Genomic DNA, 14,117 nt, shown 5'->3' with positions numbered 1-14,117 from the left:
TCCAATCCAGGCCTTCTGATAACGGATGAGGGTGTCCATTCTGGCATCTTGTTTGGTAGGCTAAATGCCTGCCCTGAACGTACCTTTTAATTTCATTTTCCCAAGAACTTTTTGAAGTAGTTCCATTGTATTAAAGAGTATGTTTGGGGGCTGCTTTTGTTTTCTACTTGATTTACTGCAAAGAGAGAATTGTTACAAATGTAATTTTGATGAATGATTTTTGGAGCAGTAGCAAGTCACAACTACATACTATCAAACATTGCTCTAGTGGCTAGGATATGTTCTGAGAAATGTGTTCTTAGGCAATTTCCTCATTGTCCAAAAATCAGAATGTACCCACACAAATCTAGATGTCAAATCAATCACTCAATGGTGCTCCTTAATGCAATCATGAGACTGAACTCAAGTTACATGAAGCTGCTGTCTGCATAACAGGCCTCCTGCATTACAGTGAATTTTTTTTAAAAAAGTAGGAATGCACTGTAGAAAACTGATGAATAATACAGTGCAAGTATATTTCATTTTATTGCACTTTGCAGTTATGTGGGCTTTTGTTTTTAAAAGTTGAAAGCTTGTGGCAATTCTGCATCAGAGCTCTTAGCACCATTTTTCTAAGAGTAAATGTTCACTTCACATTGCTGTGTCATATTCTGGTCATTCTTCCAATATTTCAAAACTTTTCATTATTTTATATCTGTTATGATGATATTTGGTATGTGATCTGTGATGTTATTAGAATTGTTTCGAAGTTCCACAAATCATACCTGAATGGGATAGTGAACTTAGTAAATGTTTATGTTTTGACTGATCCATTGATAAGCCACTCTCCCATCTTCCTCCCTGTCCTTGGGCCTCTCTTTCCCTGAAGACACAACAATATTGAAATTGGGCCAATTAAAATCCTACAATGTCCTCTATGTGTTCAATTAGAACTTCTCGTTTCTCTCTTTAAATCAAAAGCTTGAAGGGGCCGGTGCTGTGGCGCAACGGGTTAGCGCAATGGCTTGAAGTGCCGACATCCCATGTGGGCGCCGGTTCTAGTCGCGGCTGCTCCAATTCCCATCCCGCTCTTTGCTATGGCCTGGGAAAGCAGTAGAAGGTGGCCCAAGTCCTTGGGCCCTGCACCAATGTGGGAGACCCGGAGGAAGCTCCTGGCTCCTGGCTTCAGATTAGCACAGTTCCAGCCGTTGTGGCCAACTGGGAAGTGGACCATGGGACGGAAGACCTCGCTCTCTGCCTCTCCTCTCTCTAACTCTTTCAAATAAATACATAAATCTTTAAAAAATAAATAAAAAAACCCAAAAGCTGAAAATTATTAAGCATAGTGAGGAATATACTGAAAGCTGAGATAGGCTGAAAGCTAGGCCTCTTGCTCCAAACAGCCAAGTTGTCATGAATTTTTTACTTAGTGGAAGATTAAACTTGTGACTATAAAGTAAGTTGAAAGTATGTTATTGTGAGAATTAAAAGACAAATAAGAAAGAGAAGGAGAAGGGATGGTGGAGACAAAGGAGGGAGGGAGGGAAGGAGGGTAGGAAGTATTATCATTTCTTACAACTGTATATATGAAATACATAGAATCTGTTCCCTTTATGTAAATGAATTTTATAAAGGAAAAGTTCTTGAAGGAAATGAAAAGAGCTGTTCCAGTGAACACATGAATGCTAAGGGAAACATTCCTACTGCTGATATGGAGAAAGTTTGAGTCATCTCTGTAGAAGTTCAAACCAGACACAACATCAGTCAAAGCCTCATACAGAAAGAGAGCCTAATATGAGGAAGCTAAAGAAGAAAAGTTTAGAGCTGGAAGAATTGGCTTCATGATGTTTAAGGAAGGAAGCTATCTTCACAGCATGTAAATGGAAGTTTAAAGCAGCAAGTACTGTTAAGAAACTGTAACAAGTTATCTAGAAGGACTAGCTAAGCTAATTGAGGAAAATGGCTACACTAAACTACAGATTCAATGCAGATAAAATTGTATTATTTAGAAGTAGAGGCCATCTAGGACTTAACATTGCTATAGAGGAGAAGTTAATGCTTGGCTTCAAAGTACAGACTGACTCCCTTATGAGGAGGCTAGGAGCCAGGAACTTAATCTAGGTCTCTCATGGGAGTGGCAGGGACCCATTACTGAGCCATTGCCTGCTGTCTGCTAGGTGTGCATTAGCAGGAAACTGGAACAAGAAGCGCAGCCAAGACTCAAACCCAGGCACTTTGATATAAGATATGGACATCCCAACTGCGATCTTAATCACTTGGCCAAATGCCTGCTCCTCAATGGCCTTTGTCCTAGCTTGTTTTCAAAAATGTGTGCTGCATTTTCATTATCCATAGTCATCCTACTGTGCAATACACAATCAGCTCTCCTTCCTTCAACCTAACTGTAACATAGAGCCCTTTGATGAACCTTCCTTATCTCTCTTTACCCTATTCTCCCCAGTCTCTGCTATGACTCTGTGTTAAGTTCTTTGAGAACATTTTAAAACTCTACATTTTAGTGAGACCATGCAGTACTTTTCTTTCTGCTCATTCCTTATTTCATTTAACATAATGAAATCCAATTCCACCCAGCAAATGGAAAACAACAAAAATGACAGAATTTTACCCCTTTTAGACACTAAAAATATTCCATTGTTATGTTATTGTACTTTCTTTATCCATTCGCCAGGTGATAGACACTTCAATTGCTTCCATTCTTGTCTATTGTGAATAGTACTGAAATGACTCTGGAACTACATGTGTTTCCCTGATGAACTGATTACATTTCTCTTGGACATATTCCCAGGAGTAATATATCTAGATTTTGTAGTTTTAAATTTAGGGTTTTTTTTTTTTTAAGAATTACTTTATTTGAAAGACAGATTTACAGAGAGAGGTAGAGCCAGAGAGAGGTCTTCCATCCACAGGTTCACTCCCCAAATGACCACAATGGCCAGAGCTGAGCTGATCCAAAGCCCGGAGCCAGGAGCTTCTTCCGGGTCTCCCACGTGGGTGCAAGTGCCCAAGGAATTGAATCATCTTCTACTGCTTTCCCAGGCCATAGCAGAGAGCTGGATCAGAAGTGGAGCAGCCAGGACTTGAACCGGTGCCCATGGGATGCCGGCACTGCAGGCTGGGGTTTAACCTGCTGCACCACAGCACCAGCCCCAGGTTGTTTTTTTGTTCGTTTGTTTTTGTTTTGTTTTGTTTTTTAGATACTTCATGTGTAACGATTTTCACAATAGCTATTCTAATTTACCTTCCTACCAACAGTGTATTAAAGTTCCCCTTTCTCCACATCTTGCCAGCATTTGTTACAGAGAGAAGGAGAGAGGAGATCTTCTATGAGCTGGTTCACTCTCCAGGTGGCTGCAATGGCCAAGGCTGGGGCAGGCTGAAGCCAGGAGCCAGCAGCTTCTTCTAAGTCTCCCATGTGTGTGGGGGGGCAGCCAGGACACAAACCAGCACCCATGTGGGATGCTGGCATTGCAGATGGTAGCCTTACCCACCGCGCCACAATGCTGGCCCTGATTTCCACTTAATTTTTGTATGTGGACTAAATAATGCTTCAGTCAGTGTCTTTGCTCAGTTACTTGATGATTTCCAAAAGGAAAAGTACTAGAAATAGACATTTAATGTTAAGTGACATATTTATGAAACTTTGATGTACATTACCAGTGCTGACAGAGGAGCACCACACACTGATGAACTTTGGGGTCCTTTGTTGCCAGTGGCCAAGAGTGGACCCTGAAACTCAAAGCAACAGGCTTTATAAAGACAAAAAATAAATAAATAAAAAACAAGGAAGGGAAGGGGAATACGTGGTTGCTAGGATCAAGCTGACCTGAAGCAAGTGTAAAACTAATATCAATTGCAATCTTGATAATACCAATTACAGTCTTGACATTAATCCAGGTACTGACCTAAGTCATCTGTGGGACATAGACAAATCAAATTGTAACATTAATCCAGGTGCAGCCTATCTGTTCTCAGCTTGAGCAATCATACTAGGGGAATTCTTTGTTTTGTCAAGCAGGATGTAGTACACTGTTACTGTCTTAGTTTTAGACTATAGTTATTTTCAGACTATAGTCTCACAGTGAGGGGTGCTTTCTTAAGATGGAGTCTTGGGCACTCTAAAATGGAGTCCCTAGTATTAAGGCATCACTTCAGTTTTTGGTAGATATTGTCATACTGTTTCTTGAATGTTAATGCATTTATCTTTCCATACACAAGGAATGATAAAATGACAAGAAAAGCTTATATATTTTTTCTATTCTTTCTTTTAGCAATACAGTTTGGGGAGAAGAAACACAAAAAGGGAACTTCATTCCAAACAGTTGCGTCTCTGCACAAAGTAATTTTAATTGCATCTATTTATATATATTATTACTTATCTGAAATTCCATATTTTCAAATAAGCATAAGTATTATAAGTTAACTAACCTGAAAAAGTGGAACTTTATCTTGGTATTATCAAGGACTTTAGATGACATTGTGAGTACCTCACAAGGTCCCTCTGCCATATCTGCACCCATCTTCCAGTTGATGTGAATATTGGTCGTTATACATACCAGTTGCCAGAATTGTCCTTGGCCACATGGGAAGCTAAGCTGCCTCCTTGCCCTCTGCTCCAGATTTTGGTCTCTTCCCTGCCTCAAGAAAGGACCAATTTTGTCATGATTGTTATACATCTATCTATAGCTCCTATAAGGAGCAAGATCAATTAATCCACACAATTGCTTTTTTCTTCTCCTGCCCCACTTTAAACTTCCCTTACAGTCTAAGTTAATCTTTCCAACCAGAGGCTCTATATTCTCTAGGAGTGGAATGCATGAATTTTCTACAGATAGGAAAGTGAGAAACAATTTCTGTTTTCAAGCCATTTTATCATCAAGACATAAGTTATTGCTATCAAATAATAACAAGTATAAATTATTCACGCTGCAACTATGTGTGTCAGATAAATTTTTATTTTCCAAAGGAAGGAAACAATATATTTTTGATAAGGAAGAATGTTGAATTTATTATTTTATGAATTAGTTTTCATGTTGGCTATAATATTAAGATATTTGAAGACAGTTATGAGTTAGATTGGTGTTTTCAGTGATTCGAAAAGTTAATGCATGTTTATTATGTTTTTTACTTTAGAAAACTTTAAATAAATTGATGACTAATCTGAAATCAACAGAACCTCATTTTGTGAGATGCATAAATCCCAATGTGAACAAAATGCCAGGTAAAAACTAAATTTCTTTGCAATCTACACTAGGAAACACATTTTATTTTAGCCACATTGTCTGTCTTTTCAGAAACATTTACTGATCCCTTTTAGATAAGGGTAGAATTTCAGATTGAAAAATAAAATGTAAGTTAAAAGTTAGGTCTTTGATACCTCCTCAACACTGCCTTACAATTGAGATTCAAATCCACACACAGAAGGATTTCACAAAACAGGATCAATCGGGTAATATTGCAACACTTGACACTGCCATTGAAATTTCTTCTTGAATTTCATGCCAAAATGTGAATGTTTCTATGCCACTGTCTACAAGAGCAAAGTATCATAGAATGCGATTAACTAATCAATTGAGAAACCGAGGTAGATATTTCAGCATAAAGAAAATTATTTGGTCTGAATTCTTTAAATTGACCATAAAGACAATTCCTATGTCATTGTATAATTACTATAATATACTAACATCCTTCCCAACACTTTCATCTGCCTTCTTCCTGAAAACATCCATTTCCTTAGTTATATGATTCTAGGAAGTGGGTTTTGTTTTGTTTTTATTTTTGTTTTTGTTTGATGAGTGAAGAGTAGTAGAGGGATGATGTGATATTTTAATGGTTTTTAAGATTTATAAAATGTTTATGATTATCAAAACAAAATTTCTACTGATATTAAGCACGTGGATTGCTTTCTCTACATCATGGATTTAAAGATTCTGAACCATCTCATTATAACTGCAGTCCTTAGAGAGCTTTTGCTGGATGCTGTCAGTCTCACAGGAGGTATATAGCCAGATGTTGCTATATGCTCACTTCCAATGTTCAACATATCTTGCGTTCTTATTAAACCTCCTGTCATTAAGACCTTGGTTATGATAGTCTGTGGCCTATTTGTGGAAAGTGTGATGCTAAACAGTGATAATGTGATTTGTGTTTTGCCAGTGAACTTTATGTTCATTTAGGGTTGCACATTTTTGTTTCATTGCTTCTTTTTTAAAATTTTTACCTAAATTCTACAAATTTCATGCATTTCATATATACAGATTTAAGAACATAGTGATTCTTTCCACCCTACCATCCCTCATGCCCATGTTCCCATCCTTTTTCCTACTCTATCTTTTATTCCCTTTCTTAATTTTTACAAAGATCTTTCACCTGAGTTTTTAATGCACCTAGGAATTCTACTTCCATCTAGCAAGGAATCTAACTAGATGCCTCTGCTTTGGAGCAATGTATCACCTAATAGATTTGCTTTTAATTGAGGCAATTTTGAATTCAGCAGTTTTCTAAAAGAAATTTATGTAAGGACAAACTCAAAAGATTCACCATCTAATCAAAACAATACTTAATATATAGTTAAAGGAATGAGTATGTCTTTGGTTCCTATTTCTGTCTGTTCTTATAGATCGTCTGTTTCTGTCCATGAAGGAGATTACATTACAGAAATATGGGTACATGACTTAAATATATTTCTATGACCTTGGGTATAGACAGAGTCATTTTCTCCCATTTTTATTGGAATTCCGTAGTGGCTTTTGTCATAGGAGTACTCCTTGACTTCTTGTAGAAGACTTTCTGAGAGCAGGATCCAATGGCATCTTGAATGAATTTTCAGACTTCTATGGGAGAGTGTAGCTGACAGCTTATGCAGTATACTAGGGCTTCTTTTGATGAACAAAGAGATCATAAAAGGAAGTATATACTATGTAATATAATTTAGGTCTTGTCAAGATACAAAAAGGAAAATAAAAACCAAACTGCTGTCAAGTCCTCCTAGGCAAAACTGTAAGAATTTTATTGTTGTGTGCATCTGATAGAGGCAGGCAGATAGGATCAAATTGATTAGATTTGTAAGCTGGAAGACCACACCCTCACCCACACCCACTGTGTGATCTCATGCCCCTACCTGATCTCACCTGCATGCCCACCTGCCAATCAGACTATGTAACCACACCCCTTTGGAAGTGAATAAAAGGCCTGGAGCATCGTGGGCTCCTCCCTTGTTGCCCCACACCTTCAGGCGCACAGCGTTTTGGCCTCTGCCTTTTCTTTCTTGCCTGCATGCTTGCTCCGTTGTGGCTCCTGGCCTGCTCTCTGCCTGGTATGGACCCTGCCTGTGTTTCTAGACTTCTTTATCCCCTAAATAAAGCCCTCACTTTCCTGCGCATTTCTTCCACTGAATAGATGTTAAAAAAAAAAAAAAAAACTTACCCTGTTGCCTGGTTTATTTTAAGATGATATTCAGAATTCTTCTCTGAATAGACAGCAAGAACCCACCAAAAATACTAATATTTAAAATTATTAATAGGGCTAGTCGATATCACGTCCACTCCTTTCTTTTTATTCCTCCTTTTTGGAATCCCCTCTCTCTCCTACTTAGAGATGGCAATTCCCTTTTGTGTTTTTATCCTGCTCTCTAGTTGGTTTTTGATTGGTCAATTGCTGGTAAAAACCAGCCATTTACATTATAGTAAAACGTGTTATCTTTTTCATCTTCCAGGAGTATCTCCTTATAAAATCCGTTCTGTGACCTGAAGGTCTTGGTGCATGCTAAAAGTGTTGTGTGTTAATTGAATTTAGAAACTCCCAAATAATAGGATGGGTAGTATAACTACCATCAGGGTGGGAGTGAAGAAACTCCTATGATCTATCATGTAGAGGAACATCAAATTCTAACTCATTTTTAAAACACAAGATGCACCACCTAACAAAAAATCTGGCATAATCTTTTTGCAGATACAGATCCAATAATACTTCTTTTTTCAGGTGTATTGGACCCTCACTTGGTTCTGCAACAGCTGCGCTGTAATGGTGTCTTGGAAGGGATTCGAATATTCCGTGAAGGTTTTCCAAACCGACTGTTGTATGCTGATTTTAAACAAAGGTAAACATCCATCCCAATATTGAAGAACACTGAGGCATCCTGCCCTCTCTTCCCTTCTTTATGAGTGCTTAGGCATGCATTGTTTGTTGGGATATGCTCCAGACTGCAAATCTATGTGTTTTGGTGATGGTGAGATATTTAGTGACAGTTCATTATTGTTTTCCCCTAAACCAACATCTATGTAACTATAATATCCTTAAATCTCTATAACAGATAATAGACCCACATACTGAAGAACTACATATAGAAGTAAAAGTCTAGAGGCTGAATTGAATCTCTGAAATGTTATATATATATATATATTTAATTGTAGCTGCCATCCAAACAGGCAAATACTTTATAAGCAAGCCTGCAAAGGGAAGGAAGCCAGCAGTGTGTGTGTGGCAGGAGGCACAAGAAGCTTCTTTACTTTTTATATTTTGAATTTTGAAAGTGTAAATTATAGATTACCAAGCCATTTGAGCACAGTATGGTAGAGTAAAAAATAACCAATCTCAGAATGAAGAGGTGTATTTGTCATTTTCTGCAAACTCACCATTAGAATGAAGAAATCTTGAAAATATATTCAATGTATCTGTCTTCAGTCTCCTGGTCCATGCAATAGGGATCCTTTTTGTTCACCTTTCTCTCTTACTTTCTCCTTCTATTTTTATGCTTCCTAATAGAACAGACAATATAATGAAGTTGCTTCTAAAGCACTATGACAAGTACAAACTATTATACAAATCTAAAGCATTATTGCCTATTGCCAAGAGTTTTATGAAATTGAACATATTAATGGGAGGGATAGAAGTCCGCATGTTCTTTTGATATGGGCAGGCAGATAGGATTAAATTAATTAGATTTGTGAGCTGGAGACCACCTCCACTGCTGCCCCCTCTGTGATCTCATGCCCTCATCCAGCCTCACCGGTACGCCCACCTGTCATTCAGACGACATAACCACTCTGCTTTGGAAATGAATAAAAGGCCTGGAGCACCTGAGCCCCTCCTCTTGTTTGCCCCACACCTCTTGGCAAGGACAGCCTTCTGGCCGTCCCTCTCTGCTTTCCTGCCTGTGCTATACTACCTATGGCTACTCCTAACCACATGCTTTGCTCCACGTGGCTCATGGTCAGCTCTCTGCCTGATATGGATCCAGCTTACGTTTCTAGACTTCTTTCTCCCTTAAATAAAGCCCTCACTTTCTTGTGTATTTTTCTCATTAAATAAATGCTAAAAACTTACCATGTTGCCTGTTTTATTCGAGCTGATATTCAGAATTCTTATCTGAATAAATGGCAAGAACCCTCAAAATATTAATATTAAAATTATTAATAAAGCTAGCCCACAATACTTTCACTTCATTTGTTCAGATTAGCTTTATTTTAATCATATGGTCTCCTGACTCTATTTCAAAATAGGTACTGCATTCTGAATCCAAGGACTTTTCCAAAGAGCAAGTTTTTGAGCAGCAAAAAAGTTACGGAAGAACTACTTGGCTCCATGGATATAGACCATACCCAGTACCAATTTGGAATTACCAAGGTAACCTGAAAACTGCAAAGAATATATTTGAAGAAGACCAGGAAGAAAGTTTGTGTCTTAAAATATCCATGAATGAGCAGTTCTAAAGCATTTTTCTACTCTCGTGACACACATATAGAATTTAATTAACAGTAGGAACTTCATTGCTGTTTTAGAAAGAAAACTCAATGCTTAATCCTCATTCTTGACTATATTTACATTTTTAAAAAATATTCACTTATTTTTATTTGAAAGTCAGAGTTACAGAGAGGGAGGGAGAGGCAGACAAATCTTCCATCCTCTGGTTCACTCCCTAACTGGCCACAATGACCAGAGCTGGGCCAGACTGAAGCCATAAGGCAAGAGTTTTCTCTGGGTCCCCCACATGGGTCCAGGGGCCCAAGTACTTGGGCCATCTTCTGCTGCTTCTCCAAGCTATTAGTAGGGAGAAGACTGGAAGTAGAGCAGCTGGAATGTGAATGCCACAGTGCCGGCCCCTATATTTACTTTTTTATAATTAGGTAAGCCAATTTATTCCCAGATATAAAATACTGAGTGAATCTTATGGAGCTAGAAAATATGTGTACACATCAGAGCAAGACAAAGGTGAATCAGCTACAGCTTCCTGGTGTTAACTGCCTGTCTGTGTGTGAATTGATTTATCCATGGTTTTCTTTTAAGGAATACATTTTAAATATTTATTTATTTGAAAGGCAGAGTTACAGAGAGAGAGAGAGAGAGAGAGAGAGAGAGAGATGTTCCATCCCCTGATTCACTCCTCAAATGGCTGCAACCACCCAGACTAGGCTAGACTGAAGCCAGGACCCAGAAGCTTCATCTGGGTCTCCCATGTGGGTGCAGGGGACCAAGGACTCAAGCCATCCTCTGCAGCTTTTCCAGGCACATTAGCAGGGAGCTGGATTAGAAGTGGAGCAGCTGGGTCTCGAACCAGTGCCCATATAGGATGCTGTTGCTGCAGGCCACGGCTTTAACCAGCTAGGCCATAGCACTGTCCCCTGGGGAATATATATTATAACACTATTCCCACAATTTAAAACTTTAGAGTCAAGCTAACTATCAAAACATTAATCTGAAAACAATTTCTTTTTTTTAAGATTTATTTTATTTATTTAAAAGAGAGATACAGAGAAATGTAGAGACAGAGAAAGAGGTCCTCCACCTGCTGGTTCACTCCCCAGATGGCCGCAATGGCCGGAGCTGCGTCGCTCCAAAGTCAGGAGCCAGGAGCCTCTTCCAGGTCTCCTACGTGGGTGCAGGGGCCCAAGGACCTGGGCCATCCGCCACTGCTTTCCCAGGCCATAGCAGAGAGCTGGATTGGAAGAGGAGCAGTCAGGACCAGAACTGGCGTCCATATGGGATGCCGGTGTTTCAGGCCAGGGGTTTACCTGCTGTGCCACAGCGCCGGCCCCTGAAACCAATTTTCTTAAATGTAATTCTCAAAATTCCATACCATCTTGGAGGCCCAAAAAAATCTTAGAAACTTCTGACTAATAGATTTAGTTTTATGTTGTATTGAATATCAAGTTGTTCCTGTTGATATCCGTATACAGAACAAATTATTTGAAGGAGAATTGGAAGATCCAGGTAGAACAACACTTTGAGGACCCACGAATCAGTTTTTGCCTTTGTTGATTCCAGTGATCTTCACTGACAGTGCTTTGCTTCCTTGTGTTTTTAGTTTAGTTTTGCTGTATACTACTCATCTGGGTCAGAAGGGACAGAGTGAGTAAGACTCCTAAGCCAAACATTTTAAGGCTTCTCTCACTCTCAGATGATCAAAAAGTACCTAGTGCCTCCTTAAAAGCATTTCACCTTGGTTGCTACTAATTATTTTGATAAAGTATTTTTGTGCATTTTTTAATGCCTAGGACAAATGTGCCTTCTAAGGCAGGCATCTGTCCCAGCAGTTGAGATACCAGTTGGGATGCTTGCATTCTGTATCAGAGTGCTTGGATTTGCTTCCTAGCTCCACCTTTTGATTTAGCTTTCCACCAATGCACAACCTTGAAAGTAGTATTGATTTCTTAAGTAGTTGGTTTCCTACCACTCAAATGGGAGACCTGAATTGGGTTTCTGGCTCTTATCTAAAGTCCCACCAAGTCTCAGTGCTGCTGGACAGGTGGGCAGTGAACTCACAGATGGGAGCTCTCTCTGTCTATAAAAAGAAAAAAATGTTTCTATAAAGCAGGGGTTGGCAAACTATGTCCTAAGGATTATATCCATGGCCTACTTTTTTATATGGCTCACTAATTAAAACTAGCTTTACATTTTTAGAGTTGTTTAAAAAACAAAACAGAATATTCTACAAAAATTATTTGGGGTCCACAAATACTAAAAATATTTACTATCTGACCCTTTAGAGAAAAACATTTGTGAAGTCCTGCCTGGCAATTTATAGCATTGTGTGCCTGGGACCATATTAAAACTTAAAATAAAGTTCCTTAAAAAACCTAGGCACTATGAATAAATAAGAGAGAAAGTTCTGTAAGTTCCTAATTAATCCATTTAACCACAGAATTAAATTTAAAAGTTCTTGCATGAATTTTAGATTCATAAAGCTAAACTTTCTAATGTGGATTTTACCCTTAAATAAAGCCCAAACAGATATTTTGAACTGATTAAAATCCCAAGGTTGTTCACAGAATCATTAACAGCCATTTGCTTCATAGCCATTATGAGTAGAACTAATATCCAACATTTATTTTAGGTGTTTTTAAAAGCTGGCTTCCTGGACCTGCTGGAAGCAATGAGAGATGGGAGACTTTCTAAATTCTTCACATTGTTTCAAGCCAGAGCAAGGGGCAAACTGATGCGAATCAAATACCAGAATATTCTGGAAGAAAGGTATTATCATACCCTCACCTTGCATCCCCACTCCCAGAGTAATGGTATGCCTCAGCCAATATGACTTTATTTCAAATAACAGGCCAAGGTAATGCGCCGCCTCTTCTGTTTAGTCTGGGTCTTAAAATATTTTAATCATGGTATGCCCAAAACACAGAGCACAATATGCTATTTTTGCCCTTATCCAGCCAAGTAAAAGTATAATTATTATTTGCATGTCTTCCAGCCTTTCCTTTGGGAAAGATTCTGTACAGTCTAGAAGTGTGGATCTCTGAAGGCGGAATGGCTCACAGTTTATGAGAGAAGCAGATCTGGAAGGGTTTGCATACATCACACAGCCAACTCTGTGAGGGAGTTTGCTTCACTTTCTTACCCCTCATGGGTGTGAAACTATGGCTCTTAGTAGCATGAAATTATTAATTTCTTATTTTATTTCAGGCAAGTTAACTGGAGATATGTATCTACACATTTGGACATTTAATTAAAGGTTTTGCCTGTTACTTGATAGAATCATGAAAAGCAAGATTTCAAAATCTCCAAAGGGCCATGAGCACAGAATTCTGTAGTTGTTGTATTTATTTTTTCTTTAGTACAGTTTGTCTTTTGGAGTGTGTTTCACAGTACTTATTTTTTAAAAATTTTATTTAAGGTAAAAAAATTCCCTATATTTCATATATGGAAATTTAGAAGCATAGTGATACTTCCCACCATACCCTGCTTCTGCCCATACTCCCACCCTTCCTAATCCATCCTCTCTTATTCCCTCTGTTAATTTGTACCTTGATCTGCTTTCATGTTACTTTATACTTCTAAGATGAGTCATATACTAAGTAAGGAGATGTGCAATTTGGGACATGTTCAATCAGACTTGCCCCAAATGGTGGAGTTAGAATCATGACAGGGGATCCCAATACAATCCCATCAAGGTGGCATGTACCAATGCCATCTCACTAGTCCCAGTGATCAATTTCTGTTCACAATTGATCACACTGATAGGTCTAAGAGTCAAAGGGATCACACAAACAAGACTAGTGTCTGCTAATACTAGCTGATTGAATCAAAAGGGAGAGAATGATCCAACATGGGAAGTGGGATACACAGCAGACTCATAGAATGGCAGATGTCCCAAATAGCACTCTGGCCTCAGAATCAGCCCTTAAGGCATTCGGATCTGGCTGAAGAGCCCATGAGAGTATTTCAGGCATGGAAAGCCAAGACACTCTGGCCAAAAAAAAAAAAAAAAGAAGACCTAAATGAAAGATCTCTGCAAGTGAGATCCCAGTGGAAGGAAGAGGGCCATCAAAGAAGGAGAAAGAAGGAGGTACCTTTCTCTGAAGGGAGGAGAGAACTTCCACTTTGACTATGACCCTGCCGGAATAAGATCAAAGTCGGAGAACTCAAAAGGCTTCCATAGCCTGGGCAACTCATGACTAGAGCCTAGGGAGATTACTGATGCCATAAACAAGAGTGTCAAATTGTTAAGTCAACAACAGGAGTCACTGTGTACTTACTTCTCATGTGGGATCTGTCCTTAGTGTTACTAAGTTACTTACTTCCAATGTGAAGTAATGCTATAACTAGTATTGAAACAGTATTTTCCACTTTGTGTTTCTGTGTGAGTGCAAACGATGAAATCTTTACTTAATACATAC

At 38.7% G+C, this 14,117-nt stretch overlaps 1 protein-coding gene across 1 annotated transcript in view; it reads left to right on the top strand.

The window, feature by feature from the left end:
* MYH15 (myosin heavy chain 15) overlaps positions 1-14,117 on the top strand; it is a 221,029-nt gene that overhangs the window by 65,695 nt on the left and 141,217 nt on the right. The window contains exons 17-21 of the mRNA XM_070072033.1: positions 4,269-4,336; positions 5,131-5,218; positions 7,978-8,095; positions 9,498-9,621; positions 12,329-12,465. Coding sequence (XP_069928134.1) covers positions 4,269-4,336; positions 5,131-5,218; positions 7,978-8,095; positions 9,498-9,621; positions 12,329-12,465 — 535 coding nt within the window. The remainder of the gene's footprint in view (positions 1-4,268; positions 4,337-5,130; positions 5,219-7,977; positions 8,096-9,497; positions 9,622-12,328; positions 12,466-14,117) is intronic.

The sequence above is a fragment of the Oryctolagus cuniculus genome, chromosome 4 (assembly GCF_964237555.1).
Source record: "Oryctolagus cuniculus chromosome 4, mOryCun1.1, whole genome shotgun sequence".
NCBI lineage: Eukaryota > Metazoa > Chordata > Mammalia > Lagomorpha > Leporidae > Oryctolagus > Oryctolagus cuniculus.
Note: the sequence above shows the minus strand (reverse complement) of the source record. Positions and strands in the feature narration are given on the sequence as shown.